Here is a 26,886-nt window from a genome sequence, read left to right on the forward strand (position 1 = left end):
CATGTTGCTCCTCCAAAATCCTGGCATTTGGTAGGTGCTCTATAAAAATTTGTTCAGTTTACTTCAATACTAGCAATATTGTTGTTGTTATGTGCTGTCGAGTCAGACCTGACTCATAGCAACCCCTCCTTGGGTTTCTGAGGCAGCATCACTACAGAAATAGATTGCCCTATCTACCTTCTGAGGAATGGCTGGTGGGTTTGAACCGCCAGCCTTCTGGTTAGCAGTCAAGTGCCTTAGGCACTACGCTACCAGAGCTCCTACTAGCAATATTAGTTCTCTACTTTTTCTCCTTTTTCATTTAACTTAATTTAACATGTGCTCACCAACTCTGTGCCATATTGAGAGTTAAGTGCTGTGGTCATAAGACTCAATCTTGGTTCCTTCTGTCAATGCCCTAATAGTCTAACGGGAGAGAGTTATCAAGACTCAGCTAATGCTGTCACTGCATGGCAAGTGCCGTCAGACAGCAGTATGTATGTATGTGTGCACATGGAAACACACAGGACACAGTGAAAGCAGAGGTGCAACGCTCAGTTCAGTACTAAGATGACAGTTGGTAGATGAGGAGATAGAATGAGAAGGCAGGGCTATGGGGAAATGCCTTCTACATCTCAAAGAATTTGTAAAACTTTCTACTTTCAATACCAAAGTCATATAATAAGTGAGTTTCACTGCTGTCAGAATATTTTAATAAAAATGAATCCAATTAGTATAATTTAAAATAATTATCATGATTTCAAGTTCATATAACCTGGTGGTACAGTGGTTATACACTTGGTTGCTAACTGAAAGGTCATAGGTTTGAACCCACCAGCTGTTCCAAAAGAGGAAGATGTGGTCATCTGCTCTCATAGGCTTGGAAAGCCTATGGAGCTGTTCTACTCTGTCCTACAGGGTTGCTATGAGTGAGAATTGACTCATTGGCAATGGGTTTTGGTTCAAGCCCACATATCCAAAACCAAACCAAACTCACTGCCGTTGAGCCGAATCTGACTTATAGGGACCCCTCCTTGGGTTTCTGAGGCAGTATTACTATGGAAGTAGATTGCCCAACTTTCCTTCCAAGAAGTGGCTGGTGGGTTTGAACTGCCAGCCTCCTGGTTAGCAGTCAAGTGCCTTAGGCACTACGCCACCAGAGCTTCTAAGCCCACATATGGGATTCCCAATATTCAAATATTTATGTGTGCTATTTATACAAATAGTAGAGCCTATTTTAAAATTATAATCCTTAAGAAAGAATACTTTATCCCAACTTTGTTTGTAATTTACACAAAATCAGTGCTGAAAAGTATACTTTAAGTTTCACTCCAGAATTCATTTTTAAAGTTGCATACTGGATAATATTTGATTGCTAAGAGAAATCCTGCCAGAATTCTGACTATCCCAGTACCATAACTACTACTCTTTTAATGCATTTTGGTAGAAGAGTGATCATTTTCTGATATGATTAGCTTCACACCTTGCCTAAGTTGACAACCATCCTGTATTGATAACTTATTAAGCACCAGAGTTTGAAATACCATTCAATTTCACACACCACATACCTCTACAGGCACAACTTTATGATATAATACAGTGCAAACCACCTTAGCTACATTTTTTTCTAAGAATAGAAGCATTTTTCTCTGAAGAATATACGTAGGCGAGAGGCTATACAAGTGAACTCCCCATAAAGAAACACAGCTACTGGTGGGAAATAGGGAAAATCATTTCTCAAATGAGACTGAGATGTCCCCATAGAACACTGGTCTGCACTTGTTTTTGCTGGTATGACTTTGTCCTCCTAGAAGCAGCCCATCTCGTGGGAAAAGAGAGGTGCACAGCATTCCCCGTGAAAGCTTTGGCACCTCTGCATATTGCTATTAGCAGAGGTGGCAGATTTATTTACTAACGTGACTACCTAGTTGGTGCAAACAGTTAACACATGCAACTCCTAACTGAAAAGTTGGAAGTTCCAGTCCACCCAGAGGTACCTTGAAAGAAAGGCCTGTAGATCCATTTCTAAAACATCAGCTATCGAAAACCCTATGGGGAACACAGTTCTATTCTGACACACAAGGAGTTGCCAGGAATTGGAACCGAATTAAAGTCAGCAGGTTTTACTGGTTTACCTCACCTGGTATTTGAGGTAGTGTAGAGTATTTCTAAAAAATGCAATAAAAAATATAAATTATAATCACTGTTTTGCTATGAACTTAAGCTTCCCAATAACAAGGAATCTGAAGCTTCTCACTTTGCCACTGTTCATTAATTCAAATTATATCCTATTTCTTTATTGCTTTCTACCTTTATGATTCTTTTAAATTGAATTTAAAGTTTTAGGACACAAAAGTCACACACATACACAAAAAGACACAAAAGTCAAGACTCACAGCAAAAGCATTTCAAAGTACAGACTGAAATGCCACTAAGAAACTAAATAATTTACATTGGGCTGTGAGCACCATCACCTCATGACAAAATGAGTCTAATAAATTAACGAATAAACAACTCTTACTGTTCTTTCAATAAATTACAGAACCCTTCCTGGGATTCATACTGCTCTTAATTAACTATTGAAATGGATCTGTGGACAAGCAAGAGTACTCAGGAGGTACCCATCACTGAGGAGATAGACTCCACTAACTACTGTGATTGTAAACCCAGGCTTACAAAAGACACTGAAAGGGAGTTAACACTTAAAAGGTACTGAATTTCTGTTCAGAGGATGAAAAACATTTGGAAGTGGATAGTGATGATAGTTGTACAACATGATAAATATAATTAAATGTCACTAAATTTGTGTGTATGTATAACTCTAGATAAGTAAACCAAATTCACTGCTATCAAGTCAATTCTGACTCATAGGACAGGGTTGAACTGTCCCACAGGGTTTCCAAGGCTGTAATCTTCCTGGACGCAGAGGGCCAAACTTTACGCTGAGTGCTTAATCACTGCACCACCAGGGCTCACTCTCACTCTCTATCCTCTCTATAACAATTAAAAAAAAAAGATATCTAGATAGAAATGAAAACATCAAATGTTGAGACACAGATTGCTTTTACACCATCAGCCTAGTTTTTGGTAGACGAGGACGTAAGCTCTCTAAAAAGGGATGCTTGAGAAGGGCAAGCTGAGGTCTACAGAGTAAGTAACACAAGAAGTCCATAATCGGGAGGCAGGCAGGAGTAGAGAGAGAAGAAATAAAGAGTAAATAGAAAAGGAAAAAGAAAACCAGAATCACAGGCCACAGAAACCCAAGAAAGGTATTCTAAGGAAGAGATAATCAAACAGCTAAATATGAGAAGACATGTAAAAAACACCCCACCCATACTGATGCTTCCCTCTGTCACTAGTAGGGAGCAAGACTAATTTTAAGTCCTCAGAGTGATCACAGGGTAAAACTGGCTATGGAAAAGGTCCAAGGGTACCATCTTCCCATTACAGAGTTGTTCTGTGGAGGCTAAAAAAGATCAAGACACCACCAGGTGGCAACACAGAGCCAAATATGAGTCCCATTTATTTATCTAGAGTATGTAACACCACTGGGTCACAGGAATGGCCAGTATATCAATGGAATGTCTACCTTTATGTTTAATGAAAGATAAGACTAGAAAATAAAAATCAGTTCCCATAGAAAGGTAAATATTGAGACTGAGGAAGCTTTTTGTCATTGTATAGAACAGACCCTCAATTAGTTAACTGTACCTTTACTGTGTAAATGGCGGGGGAAAATAATTAACAATTAATAGGAGCTGCCCTCAATTTAAAGCCTCGAAGGGAAGTAATTAAATTTAGTAGAAGCTGTAGTCTCTAAACAAAGCTACATCATACAAATACAAAAGGAAACACAGATTTGAATAATAAATGCAAATTAGAAACAAGGTTTAACTATAGACTGAAGAAAAATGATCTTAGATTTATTTTTCCTAAGAAATGTTCCATTCAAAAGACTGGTTTATAGACCTATTTTAATCTAGGCAAAGGTTTGATTTGAATCCTGGCTGATGTGTCTTAAGTACAACCTTGCTCCCTGAGTACTTACGCATGCAGATCAGACAGCTTCCTGCGGTTTGAATTAGCTGTACAAGTACCTTTCATATCAATGCTGATATACTTGATATATACAGTGTCAACATTACTACTAGGGATGGAGATCACAAACATTGCTCTGCTTGTTGGTCATGAAATAAAATTGCCAAGCAGAATTTGTGTAGCTCCAGAGGGTAAATTAATGCAGGCAACACGGTTATCAGCAGTCTTTAGTCTGCCTCTCTAAGCTTCTAACAGAAACATTTAGGAAGAGGAAACGTTACATCTGGCTACAGCTGCACATTACATGGTCCATTGAGACTCAGATGCTGATGGCTGAACTGAATAACAAACAGCTGGGTATAAATGTAAAAACCAGGAAATCGATTTTTAAAACACATATTTCACAAGTTCTGAAATTCCAGGGTTGTATAAAAAAAAGAACAATTAGCATTACAGAGTGAAAAACTGTTCTAGGGTTTAAAATTCAAAATATACCTGGCAACCTTGGTGTCATTATACCTTGGCTGAGTTCTTCCATTACAGCTTCACAATGGGCAGTGTTAGAACAAACAAAGGCAGTATCATCAGCTCATTTTCTGGCTCTGGTCACGCTCCAGTTGAAAGTTACCAGAAGTATCTGAGCTTCCTATTTGAGCTTTCCAGAATAGGGAAAAACTGTTTCATGAATTTAACAGAATTGAATGGAAAGGTATCCCTGAAAGCATTTTCCCAGGTTCATCCAATACTGACCCATGTGCTGAAGGCAGTGGGGTCACAGAAAACACTAGGGAATAATTCCTAGCACAAGAGATGTGGGGTAGAAAGAAACATATCTCACTGAGCCAACACATCCCAAAATGCTAGCAGGGTACCAACAAAAGAAAGACCAAATGAATTTTGTTATATCTGCAGTAAATTTTCTAGTGATATAGGGGGTTAGGTAAGGGAAATGGGCACCAGAAAGAGAGGCTAGACATTTCTTTTCCTGAAAATCTAAAAGCATGGATAGCCATTTTATGTGTGTGTGTGTGTGGGGGGGGAGTTTGGATTTTTTTTTTTTTTAAACTGGAAAACATTTTCTAAATCAGCCTACTGTTACTCACCAATTCTGTTGATGTTTAACAAGGCCAATGACACAAGATCAGACTTGAGAAGGGCCACATAATCTATCATCGAAACTGGGATAATGTTTATAATGACACCAGGATAACAGGTGTAAACTGGGAGTGTCCCTGCAAACCATAGTGCATACCCATTTTATCTTGAGTACCAACAGCATGAAAAAGAGCTTGAAGTCATATGTGTAATGCTAATTAAGTAGTTGCTATCACACAAGTTTATTTTCACCAACCTATGTCTACTTGCTATCTGGATTCTAGAGCTAGTGTTAAAGAGCTAGTCTAAAAGAAGTTCAGGGAGCAAAAGGATTTATTAGATCAAATCTACATTGCTTGCACAATTAATTCTGTGAATAATATCAGACAAAATATGACCTATGGAACAGGGTACTGATACTTTTGCAGCTTTTTGTAGATGGGCAAAACTATTATTACCAGTTTTAATTAATGCTGATTTTTTTCTATTATTCAAGTCTCCATGTAATGCAAATGGTTAACACGTTTGGCTGCAGCAGATTTCAAGGCCACTCAGAGGTGCCTTGGAAGGAAGCCCTGTGATCTACTTCTGAAAAATCAGCCTTTGAAAACTGTATAGAGCACAGTTCTACTCTGACATACATGAGGTCACCATGAGTCAGAATCCACTCAGTGGCAACTGGTTATTGGCCTTAAGTTACCTGAATTCTGCAATGCAAATGGTCAAGATCACAAAAGTACGAATGTTTATGCACATTTCTATCAAGAGACCATCTTTCCCTTCACTATGTTCTTAGTAATAGAAAAAATGTGGAATATTTTTTGAAGTAATGTAAAAGGGAGCTAGACAATAGCAAAAAGGTTGATGAGGGAACATACAAATTTACTTCATATGATCTACAGGGTGAATAATGACGTTCTTTATGAAGAAAGAAATTTCCCAACAAGAAACCATTTATTAAACCAACATAGCCTAAAGCAAAGATGTCACTTGGAAGACTAAGGTGCACCTGACCCAAGCCAGGGTATTTTCAATCCCTTCATATGCATGTGAAAGCTGGACAACAAATAACAAAGACCAAAGAAGAGTTGATACCTTTGAATTGTGGTGTTGGCAAATAATACTGAAAATACCACGGACTTCCAGAAGAATGAACAATTCTGTCCTGGAAAAAGTGCAGCCAGAATGCTCCCTGGAAAGAGAATAGCCAGGCTCCATCTCATCTACTTTGGACATGTTATCAGGAGGTGACCAGTCCCTGCAGAAGGATATCACGCTTGGTAAAGTGGAGGGTCAGCGAAGAAGGGGAAGGTCCTCAACAAGACGTACTGAGACAGTGGCTGCAATGATAAGCTCAAACATAGCAAGGATTGTGAGGATGGGATGGTTCAGGACCAGGCAGTGTTTTGTTCTGTTGTACTTAGGGTCACTATGAGTCAGAGCCAAACCGACAACACTTAACAACAACAGTCTAAAACACCACAAAGGTGCAAATCATTTTAAGTCAGTGTTTCTCTGAAGAAGTAACAGGCAATGTCAACCGTGATAGACTAGAACTCAGAATAAACAAATGTGTAACTCCCTAAGAACAATGGCTACATTTTACATGAAACATTGCAACACCTAGAACAGTACAATTATCCAGTACATCATAAGATTTTGAGATGTGGACTATTTGTTTTGAGAATGATGCCCAAAATAAGATGCAACTCTTGTTCACTGGCAGGTATTTTAGACTGAAAAACAGAATACAGATTTTAGCACAGAAAGCTTAAGGTGTATCCACATGACAACAAAACAACTGATCAATTCAGCCAAATAACAGGTCAACTGTGACTCATCAATCCCAGACTCTTCAGTTGTCCAACTTAACTATTCAATCAGTTGTACAAACTGCATCAGTCAAGTGTACTGACTTGCACTGTATTTACACCATCACAGTGGCATCAAATTGCTGTTGAAAACGTTCAAAAGAACCTTGAGACTTAGATAACTTTAAAAGCTAATTTACTTTGGTTCTAGGCTAATTAGTTTTTAGGGTAAGTTGTGCTGATTGGTTAAGAATCCAAGCTATCAGAAACTCAGGCACTTGGTAAGAGACATAAACACATAACCTGTCCAAAAAAAAAAAAAGTGCCCTGAACATAAGAGAATTATTTATAATCCAGAGAGGGAATTCACAAAATATACAAATTGAATTGCTCTCATTTATACCCTACAATTGAGCAGTTATATTATTGAGACTGACCATGTCTCAAAATTTTCATTGCAGAGGCCATGCTTTAAAAGTTGTATCAGCTATTTACATAAAAAGAAGAAAAAAACCCTTGTTGTTGTATTGCATTATATAGAAGACTTTTTACTTGGATGCCAAAGTTATTGTATTTCAACTCCATGAATGTAAAACACTGGATATAATCAATAACTTTCAGATTACAGTATAAAGTGTTATGTCCCAAATCCAACATATATCTGAGTTTGTTATTTGTGGCGCAATAGTTAAGTGTTTGGCTGGTAACTGAAAGGTTGGTAGTTGAACCCACCCAGTGGCTCTGTGGAAGAAAGACCTAGCACTCTGCACCCATCAAGGTTACAGCATAGAAAACCCTATGGAGAATTTCTACTCTGTCATGTAGGGTCATAACAAGCTGGAATTGACCTACATCATACAACATTTATATGAGACAAGGTAACACACCGTATATACTGCAAGAAATCCAATTTACTACGTATACTTCAGACCTAAATGGACTTCAATTACTCAAAATTTAATAATGATCTGATAACCATTTCTTTGTTTCATGACATGTTTTTCATACCAGGCAGAGAAGGACACAATAAAAACAGAAATAGTCTGTGGGTTTTCTGAGCAACCTTGGTCAAGTATTTGTTCTGCTTCTATTTTGAATTAAAGCATCACAATAATTTTCCTTTAGTTAGGCAAAGTGTTTGAACTCTTCCTGGGCTTGGGAGGTGAATGACGACTTTGTGAAACAACAAGTAGACTGCAAATATAATACCTAAAAACACAGTAACAACAACGTCGTCGTAACTTTTTCCTCCCATTTGATTCTCATCTGATACCAGGGAACATTTTCTATTTAATTAAAATGATTTCCTGGATTTTAAGATGCTAATCAACAATGAGCAATATACTAAGCTATAACATGTCAAATCTTCTCTTTTTAAAAATCCCAGGTGGTTCAGTCTCTCACTGAAATTAGAAATAGGATCTTAACTTTGGTCTAGAAGAGTGAGACTGGCCAGGATGTTTTTCTTGTACTGAGGCCAGGTTCCAAGGACAAGGGAAGAATCCATCATGCAGTGGTTCACCACAGGAGAAATCTTTTTATGTTTAAACCCACAGGCTGGGAAGGGATGGCGGGGGAGAGAGGAGGTGATGGGAAGACCACATGATGTCACAGGGATGCAAAAAATCTGCCCCAGGGAGACAACAGTGTCTGTACTTCCACCAATTCTTTGCTCATCATGCTTGGTTCTAAATCAGATTTTCGTTTCTTATTTCACATCCTAGAAGGAGAGGATTTGTGAGAGGAGGTTTCACTGTGACTGAGTTGACAAAGGAGCAAACGAAGTGCTAAAAGAGTAATAACATTTTCCTTCAATTATATGATCATCATTGGGAGGCCAGCATTTTGACAAAGTGTTCAAACATCGCAGAATGGAGTTGGTATCATGTAGTTGAGAGCCATGGTATTGGGCCTTATAGTCTGATTTCTGAAAGCCTTATAATGAGGGTGGAGTGGATATACATTCCATTCTTTGGCTGTATTTTTGTTCAACAAAGCCTGCAATTTTCAGTCACTTGAAAATGTAATTATAGATAATGTTTGCATCAGTAGCAAGAATACAATAAGCACACGGGGCATGAAAACTCCACTCAAATCACATCCTCTTAGGTTACGACACTTGTCTCCTGCCAAGAGTAAAGGCATTTCGACAAGCTAATATTCAGTACAAAATGGCTGTGAGTTAGACCAACCCATGCATGAATTCTACTCTAACTTTTCTATTATCCTTCCCTTCACATTGGGTGTCTACATATGAGACAGAAATTTATGATTTGCTGAAAACTCAGAATCCTATCAAATGTTTATGCACTTAAGAAAGAGTTATGGACAGGTCAAAAGTGCACTGACACTCAAAATGGATCGGGTATCATACCTGAGTTTGTCACAATGGTAAATTGTCTAAAATCCACTATTATCTTGCTTGACACTCACTTACTATATAGCCTACTCACGAAAAGGTAGTAAAAACGATGTTAACTCTAGAAAGGATATTATATAGGGTCACTAAGTGAGGGGAACTGGGTAGACTGAATTCCACCCATTATGCCTGTAGGGCTGCACTTGCCAAGAAGTCTTCTTCTAACACAGGAAGGTGCAGTATGGGCCAGAGGCACCTCTGAGAAGGGTCAAGTGTTCATCTAAATCGGATACAAAATTTAAGAAACTGCAAGTAAATGGGGAAAAATACCAGATGTCTAATGAAGTCCTCAAAAGAAACTTCTTCATAAAACATACTATTACCTTAAATGAAGATTAACTATCTGCCTTAACATTCAATGTTAGTTGCTCCCTCAACCTTAGCATAAGTGAGACTCTGCCTCATCAATAAGAGATCTTGACACTGCTTTGGCTCTCCTTTCTACTGACAAATCTCTTACAACACTCTTGCCTACGAGGCTGGCTCAGATATTGGTCTGGCTATGAAACAAAACCAAGAAAAAGCAATTTTCAAGAAACCAAAATCAAACTCACAGCCATCAAGTCTGTTCCAACTCATAGCAACCCCTCCTTGGGTTTCTGAGGCAGTATCTCTATGGAAGTAGATTGCCCAGCCTTTTTTCCGAGAAGTGGCTGGTGGGTTTGAACCGCCAGCCTTCTGGTTAGCAGTCAAATGCCTTAGGCACTACACCACCAGAGCAAATCAGACTGTTGGGTTATACTAAGAACTTATATTTACAGTTAAAAACACACAAATTCAGCTGCAAATTCCACAACATATCTAGAAATTCAACCTGGTTATGGTATTAAAAGGAGCTCAGATGGTGTACTGCCTAAGGCATTTGACTGCAAACCAGAAGGCTGGCAGTTCAAACCCCCCAGCCACTCCTCGAAAGGAAGATTGGGCAATCTACTTCCATAGTAATACTACCATGGAAACCCAAGGAGGGGTCTCTTTGAGTCGGATCCGACTCAACTGCAGTGAGTTTGGTTTTTTGTTTTGATGGTCATAGAAGGATCTAAGAAATTCCTCAGAAGAGTTGCATGCAACTCATGGGACAAACTGTTAGGTAGTACGTTACACAGACTTCAGTTTTTGAAAACAGATACAGATACAAGGTCAACTTTTGGTATTACCAATTTCTTGGAACCTCAATTTCCTCATTTGCAAAATGGAAATGATAATGCTTCCCAAAAAAAAAACCCAAACCAAACTCAGTGCCGTTGAGTTGATTCAACTCATAGTGACCCCTCCTTGGGCTTCCAAGGCAGTATCTCTATGGAAGTAGATTGCCCAATCTTCCTTCCAAGGAGTGGCTGGTGGGTTTGAACCGCCAGCCTCTGGTTAGCAGTCAAATGCCTTAGGCACTATGGCATGATAATGCTCATGATGTACATTTTTCTGATGATTATGGATGGTTTTTATCAAGTGCTTAGCTAATAGCTGGCCGACTGTTGTTGCTGTAAGCTGCCATCAATTTGGTCCCTGACTCACTATCCCATGCACAACAGAACTAAATGCTATCTGGTCTTCTCCCATCCCCATGGTCATCATGGTCTGGAAGCTGCATTGAAACCTGTTAACCATCATCGTGATGACAAATAAGCCTCTACTAAGATAGTTATTGTTATTAAGTGCCATTGAGTCAGTTCTGACTCATAGCAACAACAGAACAAAACATTCCCTGGTTCCGTGCCATTCTCACAATATTTGCTGTGCTTGAGCCTATGATCGCAGCCACTGTGTCAATCCATCCCCTTTAGGGTCTTTCCGTTTTTCTCTGACCCTCCACTTTACTAAGCCTGATATCCTTCTCCAGGAATCAGTCCTTCTGATTATGTGTCCAAAGGATGTGAGATGAAGTCTGGCCATTCTCATTTCTCAGGAGCATCCTTGCTGTAGCTCTTCCAAGACAGATCTGTGCATTCTTCTGGCAGTCCACGGTATTTTCAGTATTCTTCACCAACACCACAACTCAAAAGCATCAACTCTTCTTTGGTCTTTCTTATTCACTGTCCAGCTTTCACATGCATACGAGGCTACTGAAAATACTATAGGTTGGGTTAGATGCACCTTAGTCTTCACAGCAACATCTTGGCTCTTCAACACTATAAAGAGTTCTTCTGCAGCAAATTTACCCAACACTATATGTCATTTGATCTCCTGACTGCTGCTTCCATGGGCATTGCTTGTGGATCCAAGTAAAATTAAATCCCTGGCAACTTCAATCTTTCCTACATTTATTGTGATGCTGCTTACTGGTCCAGTTGTAAGGATTTTTGTTTTCTTTATGTTGAGGTATAATCCATACTGAAGGCTGTAGTCTTTCATCTTCATCAGTAAATGCTTCAAGCCATCTTCACTTTCAGCAAGCAAGACTGTGTCATCTGCATACTGAAGGTCGTCCATGAGTCTTCCTCCAATCCTGATGCTTCATTCTTCTTCATATAGTCCAGCTTCTCGGATTATTTGCTCAGCATACACTAAGACATAATGTGTCCTAAATAAAAATAATTCAGAAAATGTACCCACAGAAGGCGGCATCCTTAACGTATTAATAATCTGAATTAGAAAATATAAATACAAAAGAAATACTTAGTTATCAAATAATAAAAATATTGTTGAAACTAAAAAACATGTTTTTGCTTCCAGATCTATATTACATTTCTTACTGAGCAGAGAACCAGAAATAAACTTGAATCCAAGTATCATGTTCTAAGTAGGCCTGAAAAACAAGGCATAGAGGCAAGAAAAAGCATGGGTATCACACAGCTCTTATGGCTGACAATAGTCCAATTTCTGGTCACTTTTTATAATAGCTGGCTACAAAATCTTGGCCCAACTGAAAGGCTGCCTATAAAATTAATTAGATGTCTTTGACACAGATAAGATAAAATGTGCTGATTACATGGTACCAATTAATTGGTAGAGAAACATTTGTAGTATCTGTGTGGCAGGCTACCGTCTCTAAAGATTTTGCCAGCTTTTGGCCACAGAGCTAGTGTTCCTTTTCCAAATATCTTCGAAACATCACTAATCTCTGATATTGCCCAAGTTCTTAGCACCTTCAGCAAATCCCTGTTTCAACCTAATGCAAAGTGATCTGCTACATGAGGCAGATCTTAGATTTTGAGAGTACAATCATGGTCCCGCAAGTTTCTCCACAGCCAATATAAGCATCTTTGGAAAAGCAGGTGTTGAGTATTCTCCTGGCCCATCATAGATGACATTTCTCAACCAATGGCCACAGATACCAAGGCTTTAAGATTCAAGTTGAATCTGGTCATAACTGATGAACAAAGTGATTTATAATATTAGGGACAAACCTTCACATTATCTATAGAAGCTCTGATCTCTTAGGACTCTAAGGACCCCATCAAGTATGTCGGGGAAAAGACATGTCTCTCTAATTAAAGCACCAACATCCATCTTCCAGTTTGTCATATTGTGGTAGTTTGTATGTTGCTATGATCCAGGAAGTGATGCCACTGGATTTCAAATATCAGCAGGGTTACACATGGTAGACAGAGTTCAGCATAGCTTCCAGATTAAGACAGACTAAGAAGAAAGGCCTGGTGATCTACTTCTACATATCAGCTAATGAAAATCCCGTGGATCACAAAAGAATATTATCTGAAACAATGCCAGAAGATGAACCCCCTAGGCTGGAAGCATGCAAAATACATGGTGCTGCAACAATGGACTCCAGCATACCAACAATCATGAAGATGACACAGGACCAGGCAACGCTTTGTTCTGTTATATAGAAAGTATCCATGAATCGGAAATTACTCAATAGCAACTAAAAACAGTAGCAAGAATTAAAACATAAAAATCTACAACATAGATGCTGCAGATGATACAAATAGTACACTCACTGTCTTAACCCTATACCTGTTGTAAGGCAAAAATTGTGGATTCCTTTTTCAAGTTGTTTATTCATTCAGAGATTCTCCTTCTATGTTCTCTAGGCATTTGTTGGCCTGAGCACCTAATGAGGCTGTGAGGCTGCAGGGTCTACAATATTCCCACTCCATATTCATATCATCAAAATTGTTTTCTTAACGGCTGGGTTTCTGCTAGGGTTAGGATTCCCATTATGTGAGAACCAGCCTTCATATTGTGCAGCTGATTCTCTTCTCATAAGAAAATCAAATCTATTTTGGCTGACACAGAGATGAGCTTTTTAGAAAGTGCATATGGGAATATTCGATGGAGATATTGCCTTTGCTTCACCCCATCCCAGAATGGAAGGTCTGACCACAAGTTCACAGTTGGAACATGAAGTGCATTTTATTTCTCAATCATCATGCAGAAAAAGAAGGAAAAAATCAGTCTACCTAATGTTGTCCTGGGGACTTAGCATTTTCTGGAAGTTTATATGGGAGTAATACTGCTTTATGGGTCTTTGAGACTTTACAGCATGAATGTTCTTAGGGAGAGAACATTAACTGGTCAGTTATAATCAAGTTCTACTATATCTGATTCTCCCAGGAAATGTAGGTGATCAGTTTTAAGTACCATGAAGCTATAAAATGGTTGTTACTCCTTTTCCAACATTAGCCTCACAATAAGATTGTGGGAAAGGTAAGAAGCATAGCTTATTACCCTCTTTTTATTAGATGAGTACTCTTGACAAGTCGTCTGAGACTTGAAGTAAGCATGGAACAAATCAGAAGACCAGGGAGAAGAATATCTATCAGACTGCTGTTTAGTAAAGGGCTTGAAGGATGACCTTCCAACACATTGCTGTAAAGGCCCAAAAACAAAGTCCCCAGTGATTCCGTTACTACATACATGAAGATCTTAATGAAGGGCAAGCATTCCTGACAAGCTAAAACAATCCAAGAGGAAATTACTTCTATTTAAAAATTGAAACTCACACAATTAAAACAGTTTTGCAGTAAGAAAAATGCTTCCTGAATTCTTCCTGAGAGAAAAGTAAATTTCGTGGCAAATGCTTAAGAGAGGAAAAAAAAGCAAAACTCATGTGCCTCTTTCTCTCCTCTGTAGCACAATGAATGTGTATTGTTGTGTGCCATCAAGTTGATCACATCTCATAGTGACCTTTTAGCATATAAGAACCTCTGTAACACCAGAAATGAGTGAAAATGTGCTCCAAAGTGCTCCAGAAATACAGAAAATGGAAGAAATACTAGCTATCTAAAGATTTAAGAATCAACTTTTTGATACTCAAGAGTAATAGAAAAGGAGGAAAAAGGAGCCAGGAAAATATGGGGGATTTTGTGACAAGAAATAAGAACCCTGACAGGTAGCATTATGGTACAAGATCAAGACAGAGACTTAATATTAAGAAAGTACTTTGAGAAAGAGCTGAGAATTGCCAGTACGGCTGACCAGCATTCAGGCTTTTCAAAAGACTTGTGTGTTATCGCTAAACCCTGACAACAGGAAAAGATGGCTGGGTGGACAATGGGAGTCATGAGGAAAGATGTTACTAGCATGGACTGATGTGAATAATTGCAGTTGGAGGCCTCCTGGTGACAATTTTGAGAAAGCAAACACAGCTGCAGCACAGCCAAATATAGCTGGCTAAGACAATGACATCCATAAAGTTAATCATTCTGAAATATACTACCCTTATGCTCAACCAGAAAACTCAACACCCCTTCTATAGTGTAGGAAGTCAAAATACAGTTTTATGCATAGAAACATGCAGCTGCTCCAGGGGAATTTACTACAAGTAATGATCTAGGTATTTTGATACTGCTTTCCTCTCAAAGCCCTCATTCTGAGAACCGTGTCATAGACAGATGTGGCCCCTTCTCTTCAAACTTAGGAATTGCTCAGGAAAATGAAAATAAAATGAGCTTTAGCAAATATTAAAAGAACAGAACCAATATAAATCAGGAAAATATAAGAAAGTCAACAACAAAACTTCAGAAATAGCTGCACTATTTATGACCTAAGTGAATTGAGGCTGGGTACAAAGAATTAAGAGTGACGAGTAAAACAAACATAACTACATAAATCTACATTCATCCCCTAAAAATGCGTCCCCCTTTTTTTTTATATATATATTATCTTTCTCTTTTATTAGTCTCCTAAGATCTTACAAGGAGAAAATGAAATGTCAGATTTCAACTCGTATTTGTTGCACTTCCTTAACACCCAATGTCTTACTCTTACTTCCAAAGAGAAAATCATTGTGTGTAAGAGTGCATGTGTGTGTTTAAGTTGGTTTACACCAATTAATATGAACCCCTCTACAGGTTCACATATATCCTTTAACTTTAGCCCCTTAAAAATGCTCAGTTTATGTGTAAGGCTCTCATTCCAAAACCAAACCCACTGCCACTGAGTCAATTCTGACTCATAGCAACCCCCACTGGATTTCCAAGGCTTTAAATCTTTACAGAAGCAGATTGCCTCATTTTTCTTCTGTGGAGCAGCTGGTGAGTTTGAACCATGACATCTTTTGGTTAGAAGTCAAATGCCTTAACTACTACACCACCAGAGCTCCTAGAGTCTCATTAGACACATTGAATATTTCAAAGCCTCTTTTCAACAACTGTGGGATTATAATACGGGTCACATAAAATGGTGGCAGCAGCAAAGATGCATCAGGTATGGGCTTTCATCTGGCCAAGTATAGTTATGTCCAGAGGACAAGAAAATATTGGTTTAGGACTTATTTTGAAGACTTTTCTGTGAAAAGTCTTCTTTTCTTCTACTCTAAACCTTAAAAAATCTTGATAGTAGCAACAATCATCTCAATTGCAGCTGAGAAATAAAAGGAGCCCCTGGGTCTAGGGACTTTGCAGCAAGAATAGAAAAGGCCACTAAAATAAAAAGGGTCTCAGCTTTCCACCCAATGACACATGGCAGGATTATTAGAGTGAACTTCTGCTTTTACCTTTAATTGAAGTTACTCTGTAGTTCTGAGCAAAACAGTGGAAACATAGTTCAGAAATATATTTCTAGAAGTATTGCTACTTTATTGTACATCTTTAGTCAAGATGCTAAACCTTTCTGAGCTTTAAACTTCTAAATTATAAAATAATCTGTAAATACATGCTATGTTGTATATTTTCACAAATTTTATAACTCAAATCATTAAAGAGCAATTAAGAAAGTGAAGAATTATGCCCAATAAAATGGTTTTCCATGTATGCACACATGTATGTGTGTATGTTAGATTAACTGATCCACCTATCCATCCATCCATTCATCCTCATTTCATGCCTATTGACCATAGTAAGATGAAGAACAAAGTATTTTGCTCATTGAGTTTACAAAGTCAATTGATTTTAATTGTGTCAGATAAATGAGGTACAATTTTCCTGTTACAGGGGATGACTAGGAGAGGCAAAGATATAATTCATGGAGAAAGACAGAAAATATCAACTTAAAATTTGATGAGCCTAAGTCAAGCTATGAACTTTGTTTGGAAAAACATGAACATCAAGCTTTTTAGCATAAAATTATGGAATTTTAGACCTTATATGAAAGGTAGCCTAGTATTACCCTTATGGTACCACACAAAAAAAATGTAAGCTGTCTAAAAGTTATGCCAAAATGTCAAATAAATCAATGGAAATTAATTGCCTTGCCTCGGAGTGGTGAGTCACCACCATCATCTGTGAAAGCAGGAAATCTTCAGTCTGATTTGAGCCTGTAAATATCAGACAAAGCAGCTGTTGGCCTGGGGAACTTGATTTCCATGGCTATGACAGAGATGGCTAGCTACAGTCTCACTGAAAAGAGAAGGCTCTTTGACCCTTTAATTACTGAGGCTTAAAATCAAAACATTACACATACTCCATTTTTAAAAATTAGCACCATTAGAGCTCTGGTGGCACAGGGGTTAACTCATTTGCCTGGTAACCAAGAGGTCAGCAGTTCAAATCCACTACCAGTTCCATGGGAGAAACATGAGGCAGTCTGCTTCCATAAAGATTTACAGCCTTGGAAACTCTATAGGGGCATTTCTGCTTTGTCCTGTAAGGTCACTGTAAGTTGGAATCAACCAGATGACAGTGGGTTGGGTTTGGTATAACCAGCAGAGGAGTCTTGGTAAATAGGTCATTTATTTGAGCAACTGCTGACCTAAAAGTAGTATAGATTATTTAAACTGACATGTTCAGGATAGATTGATTTTAAAACTCATCTTATGCGAAAAGCCATATAAATCTGGTTTAAAAAAAAAAAGTTCAGGATAAAAACCTGAAATATTTTAGTCTAAATACAGGCTAAACTTAATTTACATAAATCTTTAGAAGAAAAAAAAATGGATCTAATAACTTGCTTGTAAGTTGGCTCTGAGGCATTCATTCAAACAGAGTAATTAAAATTTAACCAAAAACTGAATTTGCACTCATATGTCATTTTGAAAGCCATATGATTACATACTTATTAGCATTACATTTTAAATTATCAGCTGATCTTAAAACATCACTCTCAGTATCTGAACATAATACACAATCTGCAGTTCATAAAAGAGACCGTTCATAAAACTCCCGGTGTAGCACTGTGAACGTGTAAATCTCAAATATGCTCACCAGTCATTTAAATCACATAACCAGAATTGCGCTTCTCTATGAATTGCTGGAGTCATCACTTTCTGTCATGATTCAGAATAAACAGGGAAAGTGAAGTTGTTCAAAATCTCCCAAAATGTTTCCCCCTTTCTTTTAAAAGTCTTTTAGGAGAAGTCTAAAGCTCATAGCAAATGAAAAAGAAATTCCCAGGAGGGGAGCGAGGTTTCCATCCCTTCACATCTGGATTCAGAGCATGAGAATATTGGATGGCACAATTAAACAGTGATGATACTAAAGGGGAATAATTATTTTACAATTACCTGAAAGCATCACAGTGACTGCTCTAATTGTTTTTGTTTCCCACACAGGTTTTTCCAGGAATGTGCAACTCCATTTCTCTTAGGTTTCACAGGAGCTTTTTCTTAAGGAAAAATAAAAATACATTTTCTGCACCGCTACACAAGTAGCACACCACTGATGCTGGCTTCATTATATTACTCCGTACATCTTAGATAGTGGAAACACACAGGATGGCCTACATGAGAACTTGAATGTGCTAATGAACTGGAAATCATTAGTGGTTTCCAAACCCTTCCTTCTGCATTCAGTTTTGTAGGACATATAATGCACTGAGAAATACCTAACTCTTTGTGATGGCCTAGTCTGAAAACAAAAAGCACAAGTCTGACCCACCCTGAAAAAAACAAAACTCACCAATGTTAGTTCTCCACATCAGAAATAAAGACTTTCTAGTTTGGGCAAAGCTCTTCATAGGAACACATCAATGCCTTATTAATTTAGCTTCTTGAAACATACTGACACTATAATGCTTTGCATTTAAATGCAAATAAGATAAGCGATGCACTATGCTCACTTCTCTACAATGGCAGCAAGCTCTCATTATGATATTTGGTCTCCTGAGTCTAAATGTAAGCTTCAACGATGAACACTATCCTGAATTTTTGCACAGTAGCTGGATCATATCGTGTGCTGGCAGTATGCACTCAAGTGTATCAGAATATCTTGCATGGTAAAACACCACCTGTCTTCTTCTTCTTTCTTTCTTTCTTTCTTTTTTTTAAATGAGAACTGAATGAGTATTTAACTTCTAAAAAACAAAACCATAAGAACCAGGCAAAGAGAAATGAAAAGTTTGGAGATTTATGTAAAATAGGAAAAGAGGTTGCAGTCTTTCATCAGAGGCCAAATATATTGTTATTACGGCTACTAGAGGAAAAGGGGGAAAGAAAAAACTCTGAGAGGAAAAACATTTTAATAATGATCCCATGAAATCTTAATTACCAGGTTCATATCTGAAAATCCTATCTCCTTTTTATCTTGTCTTTCAAAGTTCTTTTCCCCCCAGTTCACTGCATCTCATCAACAGATGCAAAAGTAATCTCAATCCAGCAAATTACAATTAAATAGGAAGACTTAACAATTAAAATAATACCTCCACCCAGATCAAAGATAACATTAGTATTCTAAAATGCCAATCTGTGGTGAATTTTTGGTCTCAGGAAACAGCTGATTCTAAAATATGTACTATTAACTAAGCAATCCCATCTGGAAATGTTTAAAACATTTTCCTTAAAGAACCATATGTATAGCCTCTCTATTAGACTCCTCTCATTTTAATTTCCTTTTATGCCCATCATGGAATCAGGCAATAAATCTGAGTTAGCTCTGTATTTTATTATTTGTAATTGCATTTTCCAAATGTACTTTAAATGCCACATAGGGAAAAAAACAGACCCCACTGCTTTTGACCTTCAATGTGCTGGTACCCTGCAAACCAAAACATATTTTTAATTAACATAAATTCTCAGTTAATTAACATATGGAAGAACTGTGTAAAATGGAACCAAATCAGAGAGTATGAAATGACCATTTAAATACTGCAATCTTGAATAGGTAATATACACGTACTTCCCATAATGTTCTATCATTCTCATGTGACAGAGTTTTGGCCTTCTGACAAAAATCTATGTCATATATGTACTTTACTTCACAATTCTCTTTCTCCTAATCAACATGTGAACATTCACTCATACACCAGATGAACACAAGCAAACCAGAGCTTTGCTATTCACTCTCAGACTCATAGTGACCCCTCCTTGGGTTTCCAAGGAGGTATCACTATGGAAATAGATTGCCCAACCTTCCTTCCAAGGAGTGGCTGGTGGGTTTGAACCGCCAGCCTTCTGGTTAGCAGTCAAGTGCCTTAGGCACTATGCTACCAGAGATCCTGGCATAGGCAAGCACATAACCTCTTTTAGCATCATCTATAAAATGGGGATAACACCCATCCTGGAGATTTGTTATGAAGATTAGCGACCATGTAAATAAAAGTGTCTTGGCACACAGTAGACTCAATTAATGACTCACATTTTTGTCATACTGGGGAGAAAGGGGAAAGTAATAATTATTTTGTCTCCTTGGACAAGTCACATTGCACCCTTTGTATTTTCTAAATCTATAAAACTTGTGAGTCTGATGAGATGGTCTCTTGAGTCCTTTCCCACCTTTTATAAGGACTGCCCTTCAGTTTTTAACTGTACATTGATATATATTTTTTTGATTTATACTAACTTGGGAGGACTGAATCAACAAAAAGTTAATTCACCAAGCTGATAAATTTACATTCAACGTAATTTTTTTCTCATTTTCAATAAGATTACTTACTGAAAGTGAAAAAAAATTAAGATTTAATTTATTGGTAGCTTTTTCTCAGTATCTTATTCTAAGATTATGAATCTAAACTACCACTGTTTAACCCTTTCATGATCAAATTATGTTCTGCCTTGAAATTTTTGTTGATTCCATGTGTTTTCAGTAATGGAAGGCATGCTGAAATCAAGGGAAAATACTTTTTGAGGAAATAGGATTCTGATACAATTATGTGGGACACACATATCCCAAGTGGACTCTAGTGGTAGGATTGGGGTTTGAGCGCTATTCTTTAGATTCACACAGTTACATAGATCTCTGTCTGGCAGTAACACATACTACAACTGAGATGACAGCTTCCCAAGAAACCTGAGAGGCTGAAAATGGTGGGGGAAATATTTTTCACAGGTCATTAAAGGGTTAAAGTTGCATTTATGAATTTTCCACCTATGATTTCCCATTTCTAAGACATCATGTCACAGATTTTTTTATTTAAGAATTCATGCACATTTGAAAACCCTGCAGTCTATATATGACTAATAGAAAGGTAAAACAAAGGAAGAAACACTAATCTTCACTCCCAATCCAAAAACAACTGCCTCAGTTTAAAATAGAAAATTAAAGCAAAAAAAAAAAAAAAACAGTTCCTATTTCGTATTCACTGTGCTTTTTAGTAATAGATATTGCATGGTAACAAAAAGGCAACAAAACTTTAACAGTTAAAGTTATTTAAAAGGTCCTTTTCTATGTACATTTTTGATATTGAACATTTAAAATCCCAAAACTTTGAAGCATATGTTACAGCAATTCTATACCACTACAGAGCTTTAAATGATCTGGGCTCTTTAAATACTGGATGGCCTGTGGGGTCATCAAGCATAATACTTCATTTCAAAAGCTATTTGTTCATCTGCCTTGAGGACTCAAACATATTACATCTTGCAAACTTATCTCATATATTCTTATGGGAAAATACCATTGAAAATATGTTCTACTGTTTTACAAAATCAACACCAGAAAAGTCCCTATGCTTTATTTAAGTTCCTTTTAGGAACAGGCCAATATCTAGCAAATTGCAACTCAGCCCAAATGGCAATATACCACACATGACAGTCACTCCGGAAAACAGTTACTCCACACAGCTATCTTCCCAACTGTATAAATATGGTGATAAAATTCACTGCTATATAGGTTTCAAGCACTGAAACTTGTAATATACACCCCTATCTAGTCTCTAATGTAAGACAATTACAAATTATTTTGGAAAACATACTACTATATTTTCAGGGTTAAAGAAACAACAGTTATCTTGGAAACAAATGACAAAAGTATCATTTAGAAATCATTTTTTCTTTTCTCTCTCAATCATTGTGTGTGTGTGCAATTAAGCAAACACTGACAAACAATAAAAAACAATTTAAATATCATTTGAAATAACTAACAGTTGGAAGAGACACAGGGTAGAAGTTATATTAGGATTTGTATAGGAAACTCCAAGGCCAAGATACCGAAACTCTATTCTAAACAAATAGTTTGAACAAGCCCTATATTTATTGACCAAATGAAAAGGAAAACTACATTTTCATAATTTATAATTTAACTGACAAAAGACAGCATCTTTCAGAGGCCAGTCACACTTTAAATTCATAAAGCTGTCATTAGCTAGATATATTATGGTCACCTAAGTAGCAGGTGACCATAAATCCAAAATCATGATCAGGCCAAGTCTTTGAGTCATCCTGACATTCTAGAAAATAAAGGAAAAAAGAAACACACACACATAAAACTTGCAAACGAGCCAATGTGTATTATATATCTAGACAAACACATATTTTTAGGGGAAACAGGATAGAGATCTTCTAAAGCAAATATCATAGGAATGTTACTAATCAAGATTAATTTCTCAGAGAAAACTGCCAAAAGGAAATTCAATATTTTAATTTATATTATCTGATTATCTCAATTGAGACAATGAACCTGATCATGTGTACAAGCAAGTTAACATTCTTAATATTGACTAAAACGACAATTCACATTTTATAGATTCTATTATCCCCCTCCTTGCCCCCCCCCCCTTTTTTTCTTTTTTTAAAATCTTAGCTGTTCAAATAATTGGCCACTACAGAGGTTCTTAAGAATCTCTCAACTCATAACATTTAACATACTCAGAAAAGAATCTAGCACTGTAGGGGAAAGTTAGCTGCCAGGGAATGGATCATAAAGCTGGGAATGGCCTGAACATTGCAAAGAGTATAGAGTAAGGTGCCAGAAAAAATACGGATGTTAGGTTTTATAGGCTGGAGAATAGGAAACATTTTATGTATACTCTTACCAAAGATAGGAATCCTTTTTCACTAGTTTAATTGTAGCCTGAATTCACTATCAAATTTCTTCTCGATAAGAAAGAATTCTAAACATTCCAGGTCTGAAAGGACACAGACTTTTCCTCTCACTCTAGCAATGCTCCTTTATCTCTCCCTTTAGTTTTTTTTTTCCGTAACACGCCTGAAATACAAGTAAATCCTATTGATCTGAGAGTGCTTGAGCTGTTAAGAGAAACTTTCCTATGAAGACTAATGAGCCAGATCAAAATTAGACATACTTCCCTTTCCTCTTTGCTTCTTCCAACAAACTGTCTTCCCTAGTTAGACTACATGTAAAATAGCCAGAATCACATTAATTATTAAATTACAGACTACATATCAAACCATCATGATTACGTAAAAATTACCTCTAATTTCTGCAGTATAGTACACCTGGCTATTTTAATACTTAACAATTATCCTTTTCTCCTCTTCTCTCCTTCTCCTCTCTTCCCCATAGGAAAGGAATCTTTGCAAATGCAAAGTCAGATTAGCGGGTAATTTGGGAAGAAGGAATCCTTAAATCGGCCACAACAGCTCCATCAGCCCCGCATTGAAAATGACACAAGCATGCACACTGGCACGCGCGCACCCCTCCCAAACACACGGCCCCCGCGCCTTGGCGCGCCCGCGCGTGCGCTCGCCCCACCCGCGCCCTCAGGACCCCGAGACCGCGCGCCCAGCCAGCCGGTGCCTGCCCGCGTCCTGCCCTGCCCAGCCCAACACGTCCAAGCACACTTCCTGCTCTCCGTGTCCAGCCGCCTGCCTCCCACCGCATGGAGAAATCAAAAGGAGGCGGCTAATTTCTGACCAGCCAACTAGCGTTCCCAGGGATAAAGCAAGAGCCGGCAGATTTCCTCTCGCCCTCTTCCGAGGATCCAGAAAACGTGACTTTGCAGCGGCCACTCCGGCTGGCCTCTGACAGGAGAGAGCCCTGGCTCAGCTCCGCGACCAGATGCTTCCCCTCAGGACGCCCCACGCCGCTCGGCGCGGCTCCGCGTGGCGCTGAAGCTCTACTTACATTCTGTCAGAAACTAGCAAGCGGCTCTCGACCATCATCTCCGGGAGGAAATCCAGCTTGAAGGCAGAAGTCATGTTCTCGGGCGCACGCGGCTGCGCTCGGGCAAATGGGAGCGGCTCTGCGCGCGGCCGAGTCCGCTGCGGGCTGGCGCGAGACAGGCAGGGACAGGTGCGCGCGGCCTCCCCTCGGCGGCCGCTCGAGCCGGCAGTTGTCACATTCTCTCCCCTCTCGCTTTCCTCCAATCCCCTCCGAAATTGAGTGCTGAGGCAACTGTCTGCGGAGCGCCAGGTGCTGCGAACAGAGGCGGAGCTCCGCGCCCGCAGCGGAGGCGCTTAACCCCTGCGGGCCCGCCCGGCCGGGAGAGCTTGGTGGCCGGTCCGCCCCCGGCCTGACAAAGCGACCGAGACCCGCACTGCCACCCCTGCCCCGAAGGGAAGGGAGGCTGGGGGAGCTGAGGTCACCATCTTTAAAAATACCAATACTTTCGTAGATTCACAGAGCATCCAGAAATGCAAACTAGTTTATTGCACTGACTTTGCCCTGTTCCACTAAATTCACCAATTCCACGGCACCTGGCACTCAGCCGGAATAACCACTTTTAGTAGGTTTAGTGCAATTATACTGCCAAAGCCTAATTCTCTTGCAGATGAAAACCAAACTCCCAAATCAAAGTCATAAGAGACTGCATGATCACGAGTGTTTGTTTAAATGTTCCACAGTGTGATATTCTTGCCAGTATATGAGCCAACAATTATAACTGAACTGAAATAGCATTATTTACCCAAAGTAATTATTAGATAAAATGGGCCAAGCAACATGTAGGGGCTCATCTAAGTGCTTTACGGAGACAAATAAATCAGTCTCTGCACAATTATATTTCTTTTGTATCATCTTTGAAACATTAAGAAGTATGTAATATGGGACTAAAAATAAGAAAGTAGTCACTTTTTCTTTTAAAGTGATAAATCACAATGTTATAATTTCCTAATATTTAATACAATGTTTAAAAACCAACAGAGACTTCACAAAAGAGTGTTAGATCTATAATGTAATGGCCATGAAGCTGAAATAACAATGTAATAATGTAAGATCTATGACTGATTTACTAATTGAGAAAAACAGCAGAACTCTTATACATGAATAGAAGCAGGTGAGTGTAATTTTTCTAAATGATTTGAATGATAAAGTTCTTGAAAAACTAGTAAGGTGATACTCTAATTTAGTGTTTTCGTTGTTTGGTTACATGGATTAAACATAACTTTTCAGAAAGTAGTCACAACTATGGCAAACTTTTTCATGGTAAATTAGACATCCAAAATCAACATCATAAATCGTACACCAGGTGTTTATAGTTTGTGTCTTATGGTAATATCACTTTTCATTTTATTTTGTGATGAGGTATATATATTGAGAATAATGTATATGTATATATTTGAGTGTATATGCATACACGTATACAATTCTCGTGTGTGTACACACACATATATTGTGGTTTAGTTTGAAAAATTTCATTTTCACTCTATATTGTTTAAAAATATACTAAAGAAAATCTGATAGAACTTTGTGCAAGGGAGCTGGACTTTCCCTTCACGAATAAAATAATGCCTGGGGACACAGTCATGGTAGAGAGTTAAACAACCAAGTCACATGTAATTAAATGTATCAGACACCACAATATGGAGAAAATATTTTTTATTTTTCCTCACCAATTTCTTCTGTGATGATGAGAACTCAGCATCTTTAGAGGTTATTAAGGGAAACAGATATTTACATATCATTTAAAATCTGTGCTTGATGCATTGAACAATTTGGAGTCAGTGGTCTGAAATAATCGTTTAATTCTATGTAGACTTAATTGACTGCTTCCTTCTTCATCTGAACAATATATCTGACTTTTGACCTTCTAACTATAAGTTAGGGTAAGGCTAGACTAACCTTCACTGAAAAAATACTGCCTTTCCTGAGGAATCAGGTCTAGGTTCAGGAGGAATTGAGAAACAGATGCAATAAAATGAATTCCTGTATCCATAATGCCCAAACTACTCCTAATAATACTAAGCTACTGCTGGTTGCCTTTGAAACTGTAACAGTGTTTTTATTGGTCTTTCAATAATCTTAATAAAATAATTGGCTGGATAAATGAAGACAATTCTTGACAGTCCTTGGTTTTCCATATATTATTTATATAAATCCCTAATATGTAATGAGCTGAATGTGTAGCGCATTTATGTTAAGAAAGAATTAATAAAACCAGCCTCCAAAACACAAGCAAAAAATAACCACATTGATCAAAAAGAAAAATATTTTCAAATAAGCTATGGAATATACATCTGCATTCTATAACGTAGAAAATGCTTCATTAACATGTACACTTCTGAAATATTTATTTTCTCTTTAATTGCATGTGAATTAGTTGGAAGAAGCTGTAGGGAAGCCCTGTTACTGACTTAAGCCTTCTCAGCAGTTTGTTAAATTCTAGCCTCAAATCCCTTGAGGCAATAGTGGATTCAAAGCAGCTTTTAATCATACTATAAGGAGGGTGAAGTAGTATGTAAGTAGGTCATAGAGAAAGAATTACAAGTGCATAGGTTATTGCCTTATTTAACAACTACAGTGTAACATAGTTTTCAAAGCACATTTGCTTTTGCTATTTAAAGGTAGAAGCAAAACCAGGGTCACATATAAAAGAAAACTCTACATAGGATACCATGATGTGAACCAAGGAAAGCTTATGGAGTGTAGCTGAGTTTAAATCGTTTGACTGCCAAATACATAATGTAGTGATTGAATAGACACTTGAAGTAGGTGCCAGAGGGAAACAAAATACACATACGCACACATACCACCCTCTTTGGGTTTTGACAACAGTCTTCCAATTGTAGCTTTAATTTCTAATACCTGTCCTGTTACATGATCACATACCAACACAATAGCTTTTTTAAAATACAAATTTCAAAAGCTCTTGAGC

General features: G+C 38.0%; 1 protein-coding gene across 1 annotated transcript in view; it reads right to left on the minus strand.

Annotated features, from left to right (window-relative positions):
• CELF2 (CUGBP Elav-like family member 2) overlaps window positions 1–23,992 on the minus strand; it is a 446,151-nt gene extending 422,159 nt beyond the window's left edge. The window contains exon 1 of the mRNA XM_042780234.1: window positions 23,919–23,992. Within this exon, the coding sequence (XP_042636168.1) occupies window positions 23,919–23,992 (74 nt within the window). The remainder of the gene's footprint in view (window positions 1–23,918) is intronic.
• Between the last annotated feature and the right edge of the window lie 2,894 nt (window positions 23,993–26,886).

Source organism: Orycteropus afer, unplaced genomic scaffold (genome assembly GCF_000298275.1).
Source record: "Orycteropus afer afer isolate SDZICR_OR568_19922 unplaced genomic scaffold, OryAfe1.0 scaffold00028, whole genome shotgun sequence".
Lineage (NCBI taxonomy): Eukaryota > Metazoa > Chordata > Mammalia > Tubulidentata > Orycteropodidae > Orycteropus > Orycteropus afer.